Genomic DNA, 23,868 nt, shown 5'->3' with positions numbered 1-23,868 from the left:
AGCAAGAACGGACACAGCAAGAGAGCATAAAGAACTCAAATAAAAAGAAAAAAAAGAAGATAGACAACTCACAGCTGGGGGCGGGTTGTTGGCCGAGTACTCAGGGACGGCAGGAGGAATGACGCTCACTCCTTTTAGCATCTTCTAGAGACGCTCGAGTACCTCCTCACCAGTCAGCTCAAGAGCTGGGACCATGCGTGAAGGATCCTCGGCCCCAGAATACTCAAAGCCGAGATGTTCCCGCTCTTTCAAGGGCTGAACCCGGTGACGAAGAAAACTTGAGACGATACCAAAGCCGGTCAATCCCTGCTGTTTCAGCGTGCTAATCCTATCAAGGAGTGGCTGGATCGCTTGAATCTCAGCAGGAGACTCAAGCTTCTTATCCCACCGGTCATTCGCCACAGGACCGGATCCGGAGTGAACAACAAGAGAAGGGATCAAATTGGCAGCATAAAACCACTCGGCGCGCCAATCCTTGACAGAATCGACCAGGTCATAATCAAAAAACTTGATTTTGATACCCTGGCGAAACTGAATCCCACAACCGCCGAGGGCACTGGTTTCCTCGCGGCGGGGTTGAGGTTTCAGGCAAAAGAAAAAACGAAAAAGAGATAGAGAAGGAGGGATCCCAAGGAAGGCTTCGTAAAGGTGAACAAAAACAGAAAGATGGAGAACGGCATTGGAGGTTAGATGGTTCAAACTAACCTCGAAATACCCAAGAAACTGATGAAGGAAGACGGAAGCAGGAAGACAAAGACCACCGCAGACAAAAGAAACAAAAAGGACAATCTCACCAGGACCCGGGGCCGGAACCCGATGCTCGCTCGGAACTCTCCATTCAGCGATGACTTTGCTTTAGATCAAGCCATCACTAACGAGCTCGCGCAGCTGGTCTTCGCTGGTTGTTGGAGCTGGCCAAACCTTCTGAGCTGCCCTCATGGCCACAAACTCCTGGTTTTCAATCAAAGGCAGCGATGACTCCTCGTCCACGAAGGTCGCCTGAGATTTGCTTGCGGTCTTCTTCTTTCCCATGAACTGGCGGAAGTAACAAAGGCGCTAAGGAGGATGAAGTTAGAATGATGGTGCTCGGGCGATAACGACAATGACGGTGGCGGTTTTCTGAGAACTAGGGTTTAAAGGCAAGAGCTGGGTGACAAGGGAAAGGAAGATAAAAGGTCTTTAAATAGATTTCTCAGTGATACAAACGGCCCATAAGGCCCGTTAAAGCACAGCGTGGGAACGCAACGGTCCATTTACCGACGCAGCTAAAACGACGGAGGGCACGAATCCACACAACGGTACAAACCAACGGGCAGATTTCAGACTTATCCGCGCAGCATCACAATAGGGTTATCAGATAGCCACAAGAACAACTCGTTGAACCAAGAAGAAAAAAAGGGCTACCTCACGAGGAACAAAAGAACCCGGTTATGTAAGAAAGAACTCGGTAGACTCATGAACGACAGGGATCACAACAGAAAAGTCATAGACAACTCAGAAGACAAGATTCGTTACATTACAAGTTACTTCAAAAATAGAAGATTACAAATCATACAAGACCCAACGAACTCGGCACCATGAAAAGCAAAGTAGCCAAGAGGAACACGGACACGACTAGGCTCTGGAATGACTACGTGTCCCAAATTGCTACTCGGAAGGACAGACCGCCATCAGCTACACTGTTTTCTTCAAAGGACGAACGCAGTGCATCCAAGGCGGAAATCGGCAGCACGGCAGGGCAACATGGAGCAGAGAAGGCCGGCGGGCATCTGTCTACCCAAGACCGATGTTATGCTGGATATGGTGTTGATCTGCACCAGACGGTCTCAAGACAGGCGACGAGGATCAACCTAGAACTGCCGGATGAAGGAACAAAGCCCACATCACAAGACTTCCTCCAACTACCACCACGTACATCCTGGCACAATGCTGTCGCGGGATTAGCCTACCTCTAATCCCTATCACAAGACTTCCTCCAGCTACGACAAGACACACAGAAACTACAAAACATGCCCAGGGGCTGCTCTACTTCACAAACTACCATGTTCATGATCACCAAGGCTTCAACAGTATATCCAATGAATAAAAACAAGCACTCCGAGACAGTATTTATAGACCAAAGGATCGGCGCACATGGACTAGGAGTACCAACGAAATAAGCCTAACAAAGGACACAGTGAAAAGACAGGACACAATAATGGACGACTCAGGCGAGAAGAGGCAGTACTCGAAAACGGGCATATTCGGAAGAATATACCAGCACAGTACAACCCATGAACAAAAGGCATTTACACTCAACCACCACCATACAACTGCATCTGACAACAGCAGACTATCAAAGAATATGCCAAGACCCCGCATCCGAGTTCTTCCCGAACAAAACAACACGGATATACGCTCGGGGCCTCGGCCAACATCATAGCTTAATCAACACTAAGCTAGGGAGCTCGGCCTTTCATTTCAACTACCCCCCGGAGGCTCGGAACCAAAGACAAAAGATCAAGAATACAAGAAGCTCAAGACTACAACGACGACAACACATCAAGACTCTCCATCCGACTTCTTTTCTAAAAAAGAAGAACACGAAGAAAGCAGGATACATAGCCACAGAATTTTTCGAAGACAAAAATCAAGACCCTCCAACTTTTTGTTCCAAATAGCAAGAGGCTCGGGGGCTACACTCAGTGAGTGCACTTTTTCTTCAAAAAAAGCGCACGTCACCAAAAGACTTCCTCAACGCAGATCACTTCGAGACACTACGACAAAAAGAACTCGGAACGAGCCATATTCGAGTTCTTTTTCATAAAACTTCAACAAACAATCAGAGCAACTTCAAGACAAGATCCTCCAGCTCCTTGTTCCAAATAGCGAGAGGCTCGGGGGCTACAGCTAGGTGGATGTACTTTTTCTTCAAAAAGCACTCACCACTCGAAGATCCCAAGAAGCGCTACAAGGTTTCGCTCCAGAAAGCACTCGGATGACATTTTGTTCCTACTCAACAAAACTTGAAGAAGCAAAGCGAGACTTTCAGAGCTCAACCATGAAGTGCTCGGGGGCTTGTTGATGCGGGACCCACAGGATACCCCGCAAGAGAGAGAGAAGATCTAGTCCAACTAGGATTCTCCCCATGTAATCTTAGTAGTATAGCTATTAAGTAATCCTACTAGGAAATCTCATTGTAAACGGACTAGGACTCTGGCCTCCTGACTATATAAAGGAGGGCAGGGCTCCTGAGACAGAACAACAATTGTACAACACAACACTCGACAATCAATCCAACGCAAAGGCTAACGCCGACTGGACGTAAGGTTATTACTCGATCTACGATCGAGGGCCTGAACCAGGATAAATCGACTGCGTCTTGCGTTAACCGTCGAGTTCGGCATACGCCGAAGGCCGAACATACTGCCCCGGGTACCCCCGTGGCAGGCTATCGGTGGTGAAACATCGACAAGTGTGCTACGTTATATAGCCAAAATTTTCAGCATGTGTGACAATACAAACTTACGGCAGAGAAGAGAAGAAGAGAACCTTAACAGCTGCCAAACTCCAGTTCAATATCTCGACGCCCCAGCATATCTTGGGTGAGGTAGTGTGCTCGCTCTTGTCAGGGCCGCGCACATAGTGGAAGTGGAAATATGTCTGGAGGAGGAGAAAACAGGAGGGGAGAAAACCTTCGTGCCAGAATATAGTCGTTCGGGGAGGGGGGACGGCGCCTGCTATATCGTATAAAAGGGCAAAAGGATAGGCTTACAACCCTACTAAAACAATTTTATTTTGTAATTCAATAATTTAAGAGATGCTAAACTTCCTCTATTTCACGTTTCTCATTTGTTTTTTATGGTCCTCGCTGTGAATCATGCCATTTTCTGGATTTGCCTAATATAACTTGTACCATTCAAGGTTTATGTTAAAGGAAAAGGTTAATGAACCTTTCACTATTGATTTCCAGATTAATATATCATCCCATTCAAGCGTTCCAAACGCCATTCACCGTAAAATTCACGTGTTTTTCCAATCCTCTGTTTTGTCCTACATTTCTTTCTCGTTCCTGTATTTTTTTTTCCTTTCCTTTGTTTTACGATCCTCTGTTCCAAACAAACTCTTATCCTCCCATGCAACTAGAAGAACGCCCCACGCGTTGCTGCCGGAATCGCTGATGAAATTATACTACTTATATTTACTAATATGATTGAATAAATATCATAATATATGTTAGTGGATAATTTTTAGTATTATGATGTGAACAACTAAATATATGTTGGTAAATGATATGGTTTGCTAATGTGAATAGCTTGAATAAAGACATAATGGTATGTGTTAGTTGGATGTGTCAATGGATGCTAACATGGACACTTTGCATGATGAGATAGTTGAATGTCTAGTGGGATATTCTAGTGGACGGTGATGATGACATTTTATATGGCAAGATAAATTGCTAGTGTGGTTTATCTTTATAATAAGAGATATAGATAACATCCACTAAGCTGCACATCCCCCACCGCGGTCACTGAGGGAAGAAAATTCTATGAATCCTATTATCTGTAGTTTTTAGTTTGTATGCTGTAACTTTGACTCGATTTGTAGGAAATACGTGTAATATTTATATCTTTAAATAAATTTATTAAAAACTAGATTTAAAGATCTTTTCAATGATACCAATTATGTATCCATGTATCATAAATATTAATATTTTATAACATAAATTTTTGTGGTGCAAACTTTCTGTCCGTGTGCCATGGCTTCGATGGCCGTCGCGTGGACAGGCACACTTCTCGCAATCTTGCTCTCGTCTCCAGCCACATTACGTGCGCTCCCAGCGTTGGTTTCGAGTCTTCTCCCAGTTCTGCACCTTCTGTCCCGCCTGATTTTTTGACGCCACGCGGCAGCCATCCATGATAGGAGCGCACGCACGCAACTCGTCATCTAGCGCCACATTCATACGCAGGACACGCGGCTGATGTGGGGGGCAGGCTGCACGGATGGGCGTCAATTCTCCCGCAATCAGAGATTTGTACGGAGTATATTCACACGGTTGTGTTTTTTCTAATACTCCTGCCTAGTCCCAATGATAGATACATACTGGCAATCTAGAGTTTTCTGGTAAGTATACTCCTACATAATAGCACTCACAGGCTGGCAAGGTGAGAGCAAAGTGAGTTCCAAAAAGAAAAAGAAAAAAGGTGAAAGCGAAGTCGTGTTCGCTGGCACTAGCTCGCCCCGTGGCCCGTGCTCGCCTCCGACGGAACTCGCCGCCGCCTGCCCCGTGCTCCACTCCCGGTGCCGCTCCTCATCCTCCCCGGTCTCCCCACGCCGAGCCGTGACTTCCTCGCTGTGCGTCGCCGAGCCGCCGCTAGCGCACACCTCCCCGAGCCGCATCCGTGGAGACCCTGCCCCTCTGATTCGCATCCAAACAACTTCGTTTCTGGAATCGACCCATCCGATCCCCTTCCATCCCATCGGTGTTCCCCCGCCCCCACCACTCCCACTCACACACAATCACGCACTGTTTCCAATCCCTCCTGTGAATTAGGACTGCCCACCTCCCGCTGCTCCACGCATACATCCAATCGAATCGCCAAAGGAGAGAGGGGCGATCGCGGGGGCGCCGAGCTCGGCGGGGCGCGATGGCGGGGAACGACTGGATCAACAGCTACCTGGAGGCCATCCTGGACGCGGGCGGGGCCGCAGGAGAAATCTCAGCAGCCGCAGGCAGCTGGGGCGCCGGCGACGGGACGGCCGGGGAGAAGCGGGATAAGTCGTCGCTGATGCTCCGGGAGCGCGGCCGGTTCAGCCCCGCGCGATACTTCGTCGAGGAGGTCATCTCCGGCTTCGACGAGACCGACCTCTACAAGACCTGGGTCCGCGTAAGTCCTTCCGCCGCCGCTGCCGTCTTCAGCTGATGTCTATCCTAGTGTTATGGGCGCGATTTTTTTTTGGCTTGATGTTTTTTTTTTCTGCTTTTTTTTTCTTTATTTATATGAATTTTGGTTTCAGACGTCGGCTATGAGGAGTCCCCAGGAGCGGAACACACGGCTGGAGAACATGTCGTGGAGGATCTGGAACCTCGCCAGGAAGAAGAAGCAGGTATACACGTGTCCAGCCGAATAGATGTTGATAACAGCATTACTTGTTTCTTCAAAATTTTACCGGCCAAGTTTGTGTGCACTTAGAGCAACTCCAAGAGAATAGCCAAAATCATATTGTAAATTTCATCTCTAGCGAGCGAAATTTCTGGGTTGGAGAGCCACTAAATTTAGAGAGGCACTTACAGAGCCTGTTGGAGATACTAATAATAGCCATATTTTTAGCTTTACAAAACCATTTGGCTAGACACTTGGAGATGCTCTTAATAACCAACTACTTTATAAAAAAAAAACCAACTACCCTTTTGGAGATCATGCTCCTGAGGTAACTATTGAGACAACGGATTTTAGTACTAAAAGTATACTAGTGGTAGTGTTTTTGAGTGAAAACAGTAGGGCAAAGCCCATGCTGTGATAGAGAGCTGCCTGACCACCCAATCAACCATACTATGTCGACAACTTGATTGGGTGGTCAGGCTTGGGGTAACTTTTGTTGCACCTGGGGAATAGTTAAATCCTACTCGTGCTGTGCATGTGCTTGAACTGGCTCCTCTGATCAATACTGACATAGTGTCTTATGTGCTGTCTCTTGCTGAGATAAATTTCTTGTATTGCTCTAATGCTGGAAAGCACACATGTTACATTATGGTTTGGATGCAAATCTGTTGAAGTCTGATTTGTACTTACGTCTTTGGCCGAAAGGAAGTATTTCGAGTCACATAGGTTGTTGTTTGTTTTTATAAGGATAAATCAGATAAATTATAAATGGTGTATGAGCTAGCTGTTTTTAATTTTGTCATGGAATAGAGTTGCTTGCTTGTTTTGATTTTTTAGAGGATAGCACAAACAGTATATTTAAGCATAGTATTTTCCACTAACTTTCCAACATACATGATAAATATCTGATACAAATATTCAAGCATAATATTTATCATGAATTTGCCAACATACATGATAAACATCTGATGCAAACATGTGAAAGTGGCACGTATCATTATTATACTATTATTCTTGCCTGTTGTACAATCTTGGCATTGAACTTTAACCACAGAAGGTAGCTGTAGATACATAAAATACATTTGTAGTGCCATAGTAGTATTCTTCATGCCCACATTACATATATTTGTTATTTTTTTCCCATGAGTTGGCTTCAGAAATTATTTTCCCTTTATTGAAATTTTTTGACTACAGATAGAAGGAGAGGAAGCCTCTCGTTTGTCTAAACGACGCATGGAACTTGAGAAAGCTCGTCAACATGCTGCTACTGATTTGTCCGAAGACCTATCTGAAGGCGAAAAAGGAGAAACAAATAATGAACCATCTATTCATGATGAGAGCATGAGGACGCGGATGCCAAGGATTGGTTCAACTGATGCTATTGAGACATGGGCAAACCAGCACAAAGATAAAAAGTTGTACATAGTATTGATAAGGTATGGAACATTGGAGCTAATGGCTGTAGTTGATCTAGATCTACATGCTCTTCTTTTTTTGTTTGAAGTGAATGGTGTTTAGAGTCTAAACACCATAGAGTGGCCCTATGTCTAACTTGTCTTAGTAGAGGCCTATAGTTTGATCTTTACTATAGAGTCCATAGACAAGTTTAATTGATTATACTTTCATACTCAATACTGGACATCATGTCGAAGGAAGTGTTCCTCATAGTTTGGTCCTCATGCAATGGCATGCATTATTATGTTGTCATTGGATGTTGGGCCATAGTCGTAGGGGTCTGGCTCATGCTGTGTTCAGCAACCCCCGAAACATCGTCCCAATTTGCGGGTACTTAACCTCAGACAGCATGTTGAAGTTTATATTCCTTGTAGTTTGGTCCTCATGCTGCTGTGCTAGTAAAAACATTGTAACTTTTCAGATACATGATTCTCCCTTTTTCAGAGCTTAAAAGTTACAATATTTGAGACCCGTAGCCATCAGTTGACTGCTGGTAGAGCCTGTCAATGATCGACCTTGTTGGCATGAAACACGAGACAATTGACTGAATATTTCATCTAGCTGTGCTAGTGAGTTCAATATCTAGTTGAAGTCGATAGCATCACCAACAGGTCGGAACAGAAAACGAGTTTATCATCCCAGTGTCCCAGGGAACCAGAAATGCCACATCTATCACAAGGTTATAGCAGTAGCCAATAGCCCTATGAACAGACAGATAATCATTGCGGTGGGGTGGAGACGGAGTGCGGACACTGGCAACAAGGGTGCTCCGTCACTGATATGGGCCTTGCTGACAGAGTGACAGCATTGATGACGGGTTGGTGGTGGCCCTGAGCAGGAGCGCGACACTTGCTGCCAAGGCTGGAGGCTTGTGCTGTGCGGACCTGTGGTCGGGGAGTACTGGGAGAGGATGCGGGAGAGGCGGATGATTCCGGAGTGACTGAAAAACAGGGGTGGGAGCACCAGACCAAAGGTGGTATGGGTCTGCCCTGGTTGACGTCCCTCTTCCGTGTTTATTAATAGTAGAGAAGTGGGGCACTACAGGTCCATGCCCCTCCAGCTAGGTGCTGATGTTGATGCAGCGCACTGACTAGGCAGCAAAGGAGACTCGTGGGTGGGCTTAGCTCTGTCGCCACAGCTGCTGTGCTGCTGCCCATCAGCTGCTCCGTCCACCTTGACCTCCAGTGAGCGCCAACTCCCCCCATCCAGCAATCGCTCCACTGCTTGCGCACCCACAAAGGCCACCACCAGTACCACTGTGCCACTGCCCGTCTCTAGCACCAGCAGATTTACAGAAAAAACAGAGAGGGATTGTGTATCAGGCATTGAATCTCTGCCGCTTCCTATGCCACACGTGAATGCTATGCTGGCCCAACATGGTCTTCCACTCGTTCATTCTGTGGCACCACCGCTAGTGATTTGCGCACCATGTGATTGTGCCTATGACGCCTTCTTGTTCACCCAAATGGCTGAACCATTTCCAGAGTTGGCCTCTAGGTCCAAGCATGCATGGAAACTTTGTTGGCCTCAAGATCCAGCCCGACCTTCGCATCTGCTTGATCACTTACACCACCGACACTGCTTCAAAAACTGTCTCGCTATGGACAAGGAGGACGTGGATGGTGTGGTCCTTGTCATCATGTAGGGCTCGCACAGTGGAATCTGTGGCTGTGGCCATGGCGATTGCGCCTAGGATGGGTGCTGCCGCGCAGGCCCTCCGTTGCACAGTGAGGTTGCCCTTGCACTGACCATCATGGCATAGCTAGCCTAGAGGCTTGGTGGGAAATCCCTGCTATTGAGCTGCCACGGTGTCCTGTCCTCCATCTCCAAACTTCTAGCATCACAACAATAGGTAGCTAGCTGGTTCATGAATCATAGATCTTGCAGCGCATGGTCAGTCATGGAAACAGGTGTCCGCTGGAGTACCAGACTACCAGTTTATATGCTCACCCACGCGCGTGCCCGTGATATTGTCCAAGCAATGTAGCGTACCCACCCATGACCACCTGATGATGACGTGATGACACCATGAAGTGCCGCCACTGCTCGTCACACTGCCTCTATTCAGCGTGTCTGCCATAGTAGTGCGAGAAGAGCATCCTGGCCGCCACACTGCTTGATTTGTCATGCCTGGAGCAATGGAAACTGGAAAGGGAGATCGTGATTGCATTATTCCTGACTATGGGCTATGTCGAGGCAAACGAGCTCTCTGCGTTGGTCGCGAGGACACCACGTTGAGTCGCAGTCTGCCCTTGACGGCCCCTCCATACTGTCACCACCACAGACGACGATGATGAGGACCCCGATGTAGTTAGCCTCCTAGATCTGAGTCCTAACAACCATTCTTTCCCTTTCCTGCCGATTTTGACTTCGGCTCCATCCCTGATCTCTCAAATTGGGAGAGAGAAACCGTGAGGGGGAGAGACGGGAGAAGACATGGCGCACGGTCAGCATGCAATGTACGCACCAACATGCTGAATAGGGCTGTTCAACCACGGTTTTATCCGGTTTTAGGATGGAAACCAAATCAACCCGTACTAAGACAGGTAGTAGACCATGCAGTAGTGCCTATATTGTCAGTATACCACACTCACCAGGCCTCCATGACAGTTGGTGAAGGCGTGCTCCACGGGAGGCTCTGCGTCCTTCTCCTAGGACATGAGAGGCATGTCGAAGCAGAAGAAGCAGCAGCGCAACACAACAGGAAGACAATTTCCCAGGTTTCTAGTGAAACCAATAGCAACCAGTACAAACCAGCAGCTACGGTTTGGTCCGGGTACCGGGTGGTCTCGTGGGTCGATAGGTTTGCAACCTAACTGGTAAATGAGCCTAGTTCTGAGATGTGTACTTTCGGATCTGCATTCTGCAATGCATCACTAACAAGATTAGAGTTCCAGAACTGCATTTTATGAGTTTGTGGACCTATGCGGTACACCGCAACAAGTTCATGGACGATGGATGTATATAACTCTTTTCTTGTTTACACAGCATTCATGGTCTTATACGCGGGGAGAATATGGAGCTGGGGCGCTGATTCAGATACAGGTGGTCCAGGTGCTTACTATTGTCTCATTTTCCTATCTGCATGTTTCAGTATGTCTTCATGCCTAGTTTTTTATGCTTGTTGCTAGTGGAGTATGTGTATCTGGCCTTTCTTCCTACTTGCTCCCTACAGTTTGCAGTATGTGACAATCATGTTCTAAATTGAACTAATTGGTTCAACAACTTGCAGGTGAAATATGTTGTAGAACTTGCTAGGGCTTTAGGTTCAACACCAGGAGTATACAGAGTGGATCTACTAACAAGGCAGATTTCTGCACCTGATGTTGATTGGAGTTATGGGGAACCTACTGAGATGCTCAGTCCAATAAGTTCAGAGAACTTTGGGCATGAGCTGGGCGAAAGCAGTGGTGCCTATATTGTCCGGATACCATTTGGACCAAGAGACAAATATATCCCTAAAGAGCATCTATGGCCTCACATCCAGGAATTCGTTGATGGCGCACTTGTCCATATCATGCAGATGTCCAAGGTTCTTGGAGAACAAATTGGTAGTGGGCAACCAGCATGGCCTGTTGTTATACATGGACACTATGCTGATGCTGGTGATTCTGCTGTTTTACTGTCTGGGGCACTCAATGTACCCATGGTATTCACTGGTCATTCTCTTGGCAGAGACAAGTTGGAGCAGATTTTGAAGCAAGGGCGTCAAACCAGGGATGAGATAAATGCAACCTATAAGATAATGCGTCGAATTGAGGCTGAGGAACTTTGCCTTGATGCATCTGAAATCATAATTACAAGCACCAGGCAAGAAATAGAACAACAATGGGGATTATATGATGGTTTTGATCTAACTATGGCCCGGAAACTCAGAGCAAGAATAAAACGTGGTGTGAGCTGCTTTGGTCGTTACATGCCCCGTATGATTGTATGTATATCTGCATCAACTATCAGAGCACTTCAATTTTTCTACATTAACTTTATTCTTTTTTTTTGTTATATTATCATGCACACCCTCCTGGATCAACATTCAAAGCACTTCATTTTTTCTTTATTTACTTTATTGATGTATTTCGTGTTGAATTATCAGGCAATCCCTCCTGGCATGGAGTTTAGTCATATAGCACCGCATGATGTTGACCAGGACAGTGAGGAAGGAATTGAAGATGGCTCAGGTTCACCGGATCCACCTATTTGGGCTGATGTGTGTTTCTTTCTTTTATTTCTCCCATAAGATAGTCAGAGTGAATATGCAGATGTGACACTGAGACCACTTTCTTTATTTACTGACTTCTATTTGAAACAATTGCAGATAATGCGGTTCTTCTCAAACCCCCGTAAGCCCATGATTCTTGCTCTTGCTCGTCCGGATCCGAAGAAGAATATCACTACTCTAGTCAAAGCATTTGGTGAACATCGTGAACTGAGAAATTTAGCAAATCTTGTATGTATACAAATTCTTTGTTGTTTGGCTTATTGTGTGCACATTACTGATGTATGTGCTCAGTAATGGTAATTGTTTTTCCTGCAGACACTGATCATGGGCAATCGTGATGTCATTGATGAAATGTCAAGCACAAATGCAGCTGTTTTGACTTCAGTACTCAAGTTAATTGATAAATACGATCTATATGGACAAGTGGCATACCCCAAGCACCATAAGCAATTTGAAGTTCCTGATATTTATCGTTTAGCTGCAAGAACAAAAGTAACTGAGCCTTCTACTTTTTAATGCATTAAGATGTTTCGATGTGATCGGAGTGCTAGTGGATTCCATCTTACCTTTTTTGAGATTAGTAACCCTCTATCTCAAATTGCAAGTTGTTTTAGTTTTGTCCAAAGTCAAACTTGTCAAACTTTGACCAAATTTATTTATTTATTTTTTGAAAACGCAGGAGAGCTGCGTTTCATTGTATTATAGAGATGAAAAAATAGGGGGGTCCCCAACAGGATCCTCACTCATATGGGGACCAGATATGAGTGAGGCGATTACACAGACTCATGGTTTAAACACATAGTGAACAAACACGACTCGACCTTAGCTAGAAGGACCTAGTCTGCAAGCACCAGTCCTAGCCCTTGTAGCTTCTTCGCCCCAGCCATGCAACAGAGGCTGTGCTCATTCTTCAGCTCATTCCAAATCATGCTAATCGAAGGAGAAGCCCCCTCAAAAACACATGCATTCCTATGTTTCCAAATAATCCAGGCCCCTAGAATAATTAAAGAGTTCATTCCTTTCCTGTGCTCCTTGCTAACTCTGCGCATCGTCTTGCGCCACCAATCAGCAAAACTCAGTTCGTTTTGTCGGGGGACTGAATCTGCTAGGTTCAGTGGAGCGTATGTTGCGTTGGATTTGCGGTCATACAAGAAGGGATCGAGTTCGGAACGATGATATACGTGAGAGATTAGGGGTAGCGCCAATTGAAGAAAAGCTTGTCCAACACCGGTTGAGATGGTTTGGACATGTGCAACGGAGACCTCCAGATGCACCGGTGCGTAGTGGAATCCTAAGTCAGGATAGTAACGTGAAGAGAGGCAGAGGAAGACCGAAGTTGACTTGGGTAGAGGCAATAAAAGGAGACTTGAAAGGATGGAATATACCCAAAGACTTAGCCTTAGATAGGAGTGCTTGGAAGACAGCTATTCACGTGCCTGAACCTTGATTGCTTCTGTTGGGTTTCAACTCTAGCCTACCCCAACTTGTTTGGGACTTAAAGGCTTTGTTGTTGTTGTTGTTGTTGTTGTTGTTGTCTTGCCACCACACAAGATGTTAAAAGATGTTGTATTGTCTCATCTTCTTGATCGCATAGAGGGCATTTATCCGGATAAGAGAGGCCCCTCTTAGCGAGCCTATCCGCCGTCCAACATCTATTACGGATTGCCAACCACAAAAACATTTTGCATTTACCCGGGGCCCAAGTCTTCCATAGCCGATGCCAAGGCTCAAAGGTCACAGCACCACAGAAAAAAGCTTTATAGGCAGATTTGGAAGAGTAGCATCCACTTGCATAGAATATTATATTTTTTCTCGAACAACGCAGGAGAGCTGCGTGTCATTTCATTAAGAAGAAGATATAGTACATAAAGGAGGGGGGGTTACTCCCTCCAGAAAACACCCCATACACAATGGGAAAGAAAAATACACACCACCCTGACCACAGAAACAGACTCAGCCCATTAATGATCTAGGACGAGTGACCTAGCAAGGAGCTCATGCAACTTGGAGGACCCTGCCAGGCACTACATGGTACTCTTATTGGCAACTGATTGCAGAAGCACTTCAATGTTAGGCCTAGCACCAGGGGCGGACACAGCGGTGGGGCGGTGGGGCTCAAGCCCCCCCTACCCATTTCGCAGCAGTGAAACCCCTGTGGTGCCCCCATGATTTTTTAGGCAAAATTCTATAGTGTGGGGGGGCTGAGACTTAAGATCGAACAGCAGTGTTGTTTAGCCCCCCCTGAAATATTTTCTGGGTCTGCCGCTGCCTAGCACCCTCAAACACTAAGCATTCTGATGCTTCCATAATTCCCAAGCAACTAGGATGATTAGGGTATTGAGGCCCTTGCGCTTATTTTCTGGAACACTTTTAATAGCGCAAAACCACCAGCAGGAGAAACTATCACTCATCTCTTGAGGAGCAAGAGTCAGCAGGTCGAGCCTCTGGAAAATTAAAGCCCAAGCTTGCCTAGCGAACACACAAGAAATGAAGATGTGCTGGATATTTTCCTCCGCCTGGTCACAAAGCGGACGCCGCTGGATGAGGAAGCCCGCGCTTAGGAAGAAGATCGGCTGTCCAGCACCGATTTTTAATGGCTAACCAAACGAAGAATTTACATCTCAAAGGTGCCCAGCTTTTCCAGATGTGCTTCCAAGGTGCAACCTAATACTTCCCAGGAAGAAAGCATTGTAAGCTGACTTGCTGCTGTAAAGCCCAGAATTTGTTAGCTTCCACATATGTTGATCGGGGACCTCCGGTTGTAAAACCAAACCATCGACCAGATCCTATATTCTCTTAGCACTTGCACAGTCAAGGTCCCTCTAATATCCGCAACCCAGCCCCTATTGTCAAAGGCTTGAGCCACAGTACGTTGTTTCACAGCTCGTTTGGGATCAGTTTACACAAATTGGGTGCTAGCTCAAATAATGTCTTGCCTTGCAACCATCTATCGGTCGAGAATTTAGTTGAAACCCCGTTGCAAACTAGAGTTTCTGCAGCAACATTGAAGAGGGGCCTGACATTTTGTGGCACTTGGATTGACAGAACAGTCCATGAACATGATGCATCTGTTTTTTGTGCCCAAAGGCAGTGTTTCTAGGTTATCAATTCCAAGACCGCCATACTGTAGAGGGCCCTAGACAAGCTCCCAAGACACAAGACAATTTCCACCATTTGCTTGCTCCCTGCCTTGCCAAAGAAAACCCCTGCACCATTTATCAACTGCCTTGATCACCCGTTTAGGTAAATCCATAGCGATCATGAGATAGATGGGTACTGCAGTCAAGACCACCTTAACCATGATCAAGCGACCAGACCTATTCAGTAAAGAAGCCTTCCAACCAGGGAGATAATCAGCCACCTTGTCAACCAACGGGAGCAAATCATTCTTTGTTGGCTTGTGTATTGTGAGAGGGAGACCAAGGTAGGTGCAGGGAAATTCTCTCAAGGCGCAGGACAGAATATCAGTAGCCGTCTTCATGTCATCCTCAGAACAGTGGATTGGGCTTACTGAGCTTTTAACCAAACTTGTTTTAAGTCCTGAAGCTTTTAACCAGACTTCATAGAATATTATATTGAACTTGGTCAAAGCTAGAGAAGTTTGACTTAGGACAAAGCTAAAACAATTTAGAATTTGGTACGGAGGGACTATTATTTTATCAAAATTCACTACCAGGCCGTGCAGGTGATAGTATATCTAACTTGCCAGTGTTGATGACTAGTTTTTGATAATCTTATGTGTTATCTGATGAACTTTGGTGTTTGCTAGTATAATTCAATTTTTTCTTTGTAGTTTTATTTAAAGAAATCTACTGATTGATTCTTGACTTTCACAACTAATGTTAGTTTCAATTATTTTCAGGGAGTTTTTATCAATTGTGCATTCATTGAACCATTTGGACTCACCTTGATTGAGGTGGTTACTTCTGCAATATTTCCTTTGCTTACTTATGCCCATGTTAATGATTGCTAGTTGGTTATTTGATCTTGACTTCTTTTTTTCTTTCTAGGCTGCTGCATATGGTCTACCCATAGTTGCCACCCGAAATGGTGGGCCTGTGGACATACATCGGGTATTGATACACATGCTTTCTTTGTTACTGTGGGCAAATTTCCTGCTTGAGTTGTTAATGTAGTATGTATTTTCCCTGTTTTGATTCCTTGGCTCAGGTTCTTGATAATGGAATTCTTGTTGACCCCCACAATCAAAATGAAATTGGTGAGGCACTTTATAAGCTTGTGTCAGATAAGCAATTGTGGACACGATGTCACCAGAATGGTCTGAAAAACATCCATCAATTTTCGTGGCCTGAACATTGCAAGAACTATTTGGCACGTGTAGTCACTCTCAAGCCTAGACATCCCCGCTGGCAAAAGAATGATGGTGCAAATGAAATATCTGAAGCAGATTCACCTGAGGACTCTCTGAGGGATATCCATGACATATCACTAAACTTAAAGCTTTCCTTGGACAGTGAAAAATCAGGCAGCAAAGAAGGGAATTCAAATACTGTGAGAAGGCATTTTGAGGATGCAGTGCAAAAGTTGTCAGGTGTTAGTGACATCAAAAAGGATGGGCCAGGTGAGAATGGTAAGTGGCCATCATTGCGTAGGAGGAAGCACGTCATTGTAATTGCTGTAGACTCTGTGCAAGATGCAGACTTTGTTCAGGTTATTAAAAATATTTTTGAGGCTTCAAGCAATGAGAGGTCAAGTGGTGCTGTTGGTTTTGTATTGTCAACGGCTAGAGCAATATCAGAGATACATGCTTTGCTTATATCTGGAGGGATAGAAGCTAGTGACTTTGATGCCTTCATATGCAACAGTGGCAGTGATCTTTGTTATCCATCTTCAAGCTCTGAGGACATGCTTAGCTCTGCTGAGCTCCCATTCATGATTGATCTTGATTATCACTCCCAGATTGAATATCGCTGGGGAGGAGAAGGTTTAAGGAAGACACTAATTCGCTGGGCAGCTGAGAAAAATAATGAAAGTGGACAAAAAATACTTGTTGAGGATGAAGAATGCTCATCCACTTACTGCATTTCATTTAAAGTGTCCAATACTGCAGCTGTATGTTTCTTAGTCTTGTTGTGCTCTGTCAAGTTATCCACTGATTTTTTTAAATATCTTCTGTACACTATTGATGTGATAATATGTTTCACTTGTTTAGGCACCTCCTGTGAAGGAGATTAGGAGGACAATGAGAATTCAAGCACTGCGCTGCCATGTTTTGTACAGCCATGATGGTAGCAAGCTGAATGTAATTCCTGTTTTGGCTTCTCGCTCACAGGCTTTAAGGTCTGATTGTTACTTTAATGCTTTCCTTTCTTTCCACAAGCTTGTTTCTTAATTTGCATAAATTGTGGGTTGCCCTTGAACTTTCACAGTAATGTTCCAAGGTTTGACCAACTTGTAATGTGGTCATCATGTGGATTTGAAATTAGTAGATTTATTATATATAATACTCCCGCCGTTCCAAATTATAAAACGGTTTGGCTTTTACATTGCTTTTACTACTATGTATCTAGAAAAGCCAAACATCTTATAATTTGGAATGGAGGGATTATTCCATAAAAAATCAATATATAGTTTTCATGATTACAAGCATTGTATTATAGTTGAAATCAGTGCTGGAAGTAATATTGAAGAGTGTTTGCTGTCCAAATGTCACCCACTTGGCCCTGCCGATGATGTGCCGGCGACATGAGCTAGAACAACCAGATCGAGATGTAAGGAGAGGGAGGAGATCTCCTTTATCCGTGATATTTTTTCAGGTAGCAAATTGTTCACGTTTCCCTTATAGACGCCTGGTCTTTAAATACTCACACCAGCACTACACATAGATCCGACACAACAGTCTGACAACTAATGGAACATTGACAACTCATGATACAAGCTCACGAAGCGCAATTGCTTCACACTGCTAGTTCCCGTGTCCTGAGCGACCCCCTGTTCTGACCTCTCCCGCGCCTGCAGAGCTTGCCTGTCCCCGAGCAAGGATGGACCGAAACCTCTGTTGCAGGACATAGAGGTCTTCCCAGGTTGCTGACACCTCTGGCAGAGAAGCCCACTTGACCTGCACTTGTGGAATTGCTTCAGTACCTTTCTTGACGAGGCGCCGGTTGAGAATCGCTTCTGGTTGCAATGGTGTGGCTTCAAGATCAACCGCTTACGGCAACTCAGAATACACAGGTGTATAGTCCTGTTCTTGGCAACCGTTCACCCATCCAGGCACGATTGTGAAGAGCTTGAGCAACAGTCCTGTTCTTGACAAACGTTCTGGAGGTCTTCTTGTGCAAGTTTGGAGCCACTTCTGCCATTGTTTTTCCCTGCAACCATTTAGCCCAGAACCGAATCTGCTCACCATTACCTATACACTCCATGCCACATTAAAGAGAGCTTGAGCATTCTGTGGTGCTTAGACTGACAACCTAGCCCATGGTTGTAGAGGATCTGTTTTTTGTGCCCACACCCGGCGGGTGTGTAAGGCATATCCCACTAGTTCAAGATTATGAATACCAAGGCCGCCGAATTCCAGTGGACACTGCACTCTTTCGCAGGGCACCAGACAATTACCTCCATTGGCTAGTTCTTGGCCCTTCCAGAGAAAGCCTCTGCGGTTTTTGTCGATGGCCTTGAAAACCCATTTTGGAAGATCAAGAGAGATCATATGATAAACAGGAGCGGCTGTCAGCATTACCCGGACCATAATGAGTCGCACAGCTTTATTGAAGCTTTCCATACTGGGAGGTGATCTGTGATCTTATCAATCAGAGGTAAGAAATCAGCTTTGGAAGTTTTGTGAACAGTAATGGGTGAGGCCCAGGTAAGTGCATGGAAAATCCTTCACTGCGCAAGATAAAATTTCAAAAGTGTGTTGCAAGTTTTCATCAGAGCAATGGACAGGGGCTGGCAAACTCACTATGTTTGTTTTGACTCCCGAGACATGTCCACATGTATCCAGGAGAAGCTTGATAACATTGAGATCACTGCAAGATGACCGCCAAAAAAATCAGTGCATCCAACTGACTTTGCCTTTCCATTGCCATATCTGATACTGGTGTGTCAGTGGTGGTGAAGTTTGGAAGAGCACTGATATTTGGATCGTTAACATACAGAGCGCGGAAGTGAGAACCCAGAGCAGTGTGAAATGAAGAATTATACCAGAGCTCTGCCAGTGATAACCATGAATGCCATTTTTTCTGGTTTGTCATGCACTGCTGCCACCACGGCGGTACGGGCACGAGGCGCGGTCTGGTAGCGAAGATCTGGATGGAGGAGGCCGGCGCCGAGAGGACGTAGGCAATCTGCTTCTGTGACCCACGCTAGAATGACGACGAGGGCGGCAGATCAATAGGATCTGCGCTTGAACAAGGACACTGCCCCTGGCGGAGGTCAATCTCCACCGGCGGCACGTGGTGCGGACGCGATGTCTTTGCCCTAGATCGGAACTTGAACTTGTCATACCATATAGCAGGGAGAGAATTGTGGAATTGGATTTATTGTATTGCTGAGCCTCGTGGGCGGATTATATAGTACTGTCATGTTTGTAGATCCATTAGAAGTAGATTGCTCCACCTTCCTTAGATAAGGCAAGCTGGGATTACACGATCCTAATCTACCATATCTGGAGATATCCCAATATACTAACAGTCATGCACTCAGTGGTGGTAGAGTTTTGGGGTCTGCAAAAATGTCTTGATATTGAGTCAGCAGCTCTTGAACAGCAGGGGGTGCGGAAGATTCAGCAAGCAGTAATTTGATCCAACATAGCAAAAGCCCAAACATCATTTCCCTTGATCCATTTCAGAAGTTGGTAAGGCAGAATAGCAGAAACTTGTGATGGTGGTGTAGATAAACCCTGCAATGTAATAACTGTTACTTTTTCTTGGAAAGTGGTGTCTTATTTGCCCAGTGACGATCCATCAGGCTGTGAGTCTTAATATAGTCATAACCGAGAATGGCATCATAAGGTCCTAATTCAATGACCCTCAGTGCAAGTGTATGACCATGACACCGCCATGTTAAATAGGGTACCATATTGTTGGTGATTATGGACTGCCCATTAGGAAGCTTGGCAGCAGCCTTGGGAGCAATAGGAATGGTAGATGGTCCTGTTTTTTTTTGGACAAAAGAAGCGCTGACAAAACTATGAGAACTGCTGCTGTCCACCAAAATAAGCATCACTTTGTTGCCCACTAAGGCCCTGAGTTGCAAGGCACCCCCTTCAGCTGTGTCAGAGATGGCGTTGAGGGATAACTGGCAGAAATCTGCAGCTAAAGAATCTTCCACCGCCAACTGAGTAAGTACCTCCTCAGTGATGTTTACATTGAGCTGCGCTTTAGGACACTTGGTGCACACTTCAGCATGCGCTGACTCATACTTCTCAGCACAGAAGTAGCATAAATTATTGGCATGCCGATCATCTCAAACTTGTCATTCCTTCCACAGAAGACTGGAGCCATTGCTGGTTTTCTGTGCAGTTAGGGGAGGCTTTTGGAGTTGACTGCTCTTGGGGTATTTGTACTTGCTTTGCTCGGCCACCTGCTGTTGTATCTTTGCTAGCATCACAGCACGATGCATAGTTTCTGGAACTTGGGCTTGGACAGAACCACAAAAATCCAATTTCATCCCCTTGATAAACTATGATACAAAATACTACTTATCAAATCTGGTGTTGTGCAAGGAAATTTGGTACTGCAAGGTTTCAAAAGCATCGGCACTCCACCGAGCCTTCATGTTTCAAATCCAGGAGCCGAGCCAAGCATCACGATAATCATAAATCCAAACTGTGATTTGATGTATCCCGTGAATCCAGCTTGTGACTCTTCTTGCAAGCTTGCAGCCATTTGGCAGCAGTTGCTTCAAAATGGAGTGAAGCAGCTGTGGGCCACATCCTCTTGTCAGATATGGAAAATGTGAAAATAGTCGGTACATTTATCCTTCATCAATGGACTAGTGCCATCAAAACTGGGGAATGACATCTTCGGAAGAGTCGTCGTTCGAGAAAAAACATCTTCGGAAGAGTGGTGATTGAGATGAAAGTTTTCTTCATCAGTTTGATGATCCCGGTGGTGCGAGTGAGAAGCACTTTTGCTCGTTGTGGTCGAGACTGAGGCTGATGATGTACTGAGTACATTTGAGACTGATTATCTGAAGAATCATCATTCAGAGAACTGGTTCACTGTCAGCCAAGCCACTGCTTGACCTGACGCCTCCTGCTTTGCCAAGAGTTGTTGCTCTACCGTGTATTGCTCCAGAGTCTTCATAGTATGATTTACTTTGTCCTGAAGTTCTTGCTGTGCTGTGCCAATGTTGAAGACTCGAGCAAAGAGAAGATTCAAACTGTTGAGGATGTGCTCCCAACATTCCTCATGACAACGCTCTTGTTCAGACATTGCGTCGAGCATGAAGGTCGTTTGTGCTGAAGGTTCAGGGAGCCGTGGACTTACCGGAAGCTGACCAGATGTGGAATTGCAGGATCGATTTCCTCATTAAGGTACGAAGGATATCAAGATGGGCAAACCAACCGCATTTCTCAGATCAAGGCCAACTGGATTTCAGAATCCAGACAAGAAATGCGCCCAAAACAGAGTGAGAAATAACGCAATGCGTTGAACCGAGAAGAATCCCCAACACCCACGCTGGAATCCCAGTAGACCGAGAACACTGCCGCCCACGCTGCCAGAATCCTGGTCTACCGTCGCCTGTGCAGCCAAAATTAATCCACCACCACCTTCACTGCCAAATCCCCATAACTCACATCGTGGAGACCAGGATAACCGACGATATGTCGCCTCTTGATTACCAGCTGTCACACCCTTGGCCGCTGCCGATGTTCCGGCAGCATGAGCTACAACAACCAGATCGAGATGCGAGGAATGTGACGTCTCCTTTACCTGTGAAATTGTTCACGTTTCCTTACAGACGCCTGGCCTTTAAGCACTCACACCAACATTGCGCATCGGTCCTCACAACCAATGAAACATCCACAAGTCAATGATACAAGTGCACAAAGACGTTGTTGCTTCCCATTGCTAGTTCTTGTGTCCTGAGCGACCCCCTGGTGTGACACCAAAATGCCTTATCATTCAGTGACTACGTGTAATAAACTCTTCTATACTGAATGCAGACTGGTGAAAACTCAACTTGGTGTTATTGTTCCTGTTTCCATCTTTTAATAGGTGTATGTGTATCTGTGCTGTACATTACAATGTTATTTTCAATGATACATATCGTGTGAAAAAAATCTTAAAGTGGGAGCATACAAGAGTTATGGAACATGTTAGTCTATATGTGGTGTATGGACTGTTGGAAATGTACGGTGGTTACTCACATAAACAGAAGTCAAAAGAGATGTAGAAAGTACCAAGATATTTGTTTTCTAGTCTCACTTAAAATAATCATTTTGCAATTCTTAATTTATGACGTAATTCTCCACCAGAATGTCTGAAACAGCCTTTTGAGCAACATAACCTTCACATAATCACATTTTTGTAGAATAAAATTTAACCCTGTATCTGTGTATCTTTGCAGGGTGAGAAAAATTCCGAAACAACAATTTTCTGATGGTGTTTGATCATTCATTGATCTTTTTGCAGGTATTTGTATATCAGATGGGGGGTAGAGCTGTCAAACATCACCGTGATTGTCGGTGAATGTGGTGACACAGATTATGAAGGACTACTTGGAGGCGTGCACAAAACTATCATACTCAAAGGCTCGTTCAATACTGCTCCAAACCAAGTCCATGCTAACAGAAGCTATTCATTGCAAGATGTTGTAACCTATGAGAAACAAGGAATTGCTTCAGTTGAGGGATATGGTCCAGACAATCTAAAATCAGCTCTAAGGCAATTTGGTATATTGAAAGACTAAATCTTTGATCTTGCTGGTCAGCAGAGGAATCAAACTAGGTATTGTGAGACAGCTTTACTACAACTTTTTTCTAATGTGGAGCAATATTTCACGCCCAAGATCCATATTCGAAATGCAAAGTTGAAATTACACGTGTGCTTTCGAAACTTAAAAGGAAAATACACAAACCGAAACTTGTCTACATTGTTTTCCTCCCATTATAGTGCATCTTGCTTATCTAGCTAAACAGCATAGGTATGGCGTCGTTCACATTTTCTATTGGATAATTGAACGTACAGAATATTCATCGTGCACATGGAAACTCTTTGCTTGGAATGTGGAACTTAACAGGAACTCCACCTGTTTGGTCTTGTTTGGTCTCAAATAAAACGGCCACAGCATGCAGGAGCCATCTGTTAACTCTGTTTCTTTGATGTCTCATGGCCCAATTATTTGGCTGCTTAGTTGCTATATTCTAAAAAAGAATCTATTCTTTGTGTATGACAGGATCGAGGAGAGTGGCAGGACTTTCTCCATGCTGTAGTACTGCACCTCGCCGAAAAATAATGGGATTGCTATGCATGGCCCTTATTGTACACTAGGAAATTGGGGACACAAATTTGTGTCAGTTTCTCCGTTGCAAAACTCAGTGATGGCGTTTTTGTAACTATACATCCCAATAAGACTGATGTTTACAGACACGGACTATGCAAGCTGAGGGGAAATCACAATTTTCCTAGATCAAATATTTTCTGTTGTGGTGCGGAGATCTGTTTGGCTGATGACCAGTTTACTGAGTTTGTTTTTTAGCTTTGGCTTTTGATTCTCCAGCATTTATTCTTTCCGCATTCTCCATTGGAACCTTGCTTTGTATTGTTTGTTGATAAGCATCAATCTTTAGCGTATACTCCTAAAAAGAGTGATGTTTTTGACTTTTGGACATCGTGTTTGGCTGTTCGTCTTATTCAAAAATTTTGTGTAAATTATAAAATAAATAAATTATTATTAAAGTATCTCATAAGTCATAACAAAATAGATGACATTTATAAATTTTTTTTTGAATAAATCGGATGGTCAAACAAGATGTCTGAAAGTAAAAAAATGACACTTTTTTGGGACGGAGGGAGTACCTCCTAAGAAAAAATGTTTATCATCAATTTTAAGAGGATAAGCTTTTATGTAAATATGTATTTTCAAAGGATTTACATGTTACTTCTACTCCGGGAGATTTATTGTACCTATCGACAACAA

General features: G+C 44.8%; 1 protein-coding gene across 1 annotated transcript; it reads left to right on the top strand.

The window, feature by feature from the left end:
• The first annotated feature begins 5,143 nt into the window (after positions 1–5,143).
• Positions 5,144–23,363, top strand: LOC136513097 (probable sucrose-phosphate synthase 4). The gene is given in 15 exon segments (XM_066507095.1): positions 5,144–5,867; positions 5,998–6,087; positions 7,278–7,519; positions 10,527–10,569; positions 10,571–10,587; positions 10,767–11,469; positions 11,632–11,745; positions 11,854–11,985; positions 12,073–12,249; positions 15,620–15,673; positions 15,768–15,830; positions 15,928–16,830; positions 16,931–17,058; positions 22,362–22,676; positions 23,125–23,363. Coding segments are annotated over 14 exon segments (3,183 nt in total). The 5' UTR covers positions 5,144–5,627; the 3' UTR covers positions 22,639–22,676; positions 23,125–23,363.
• The last annotated feature ends 505 nt before the right edge of the window (positions 23,364–23,868 follow it).

The sequence above is a fragment of the Miscanthus floridulus genome, chromosome 16, assembly GCF_019320115.1.
Source record: "Miscanthus floridulus cultivar M001 chromosome 16, ASM1932011v1, whole genome shotgun sequence".
NCBI classification, from domain to species: domain Eukaryota; kingdom Viridiplantae; phylum Streptophyta; class Magnoliopsida; order Poales; family Poaceae; genus Miscanthus; species Miscanthus floridulus.
This window is presented reverse-complemented; position numbering and strand designations above follow the sequence as displayed.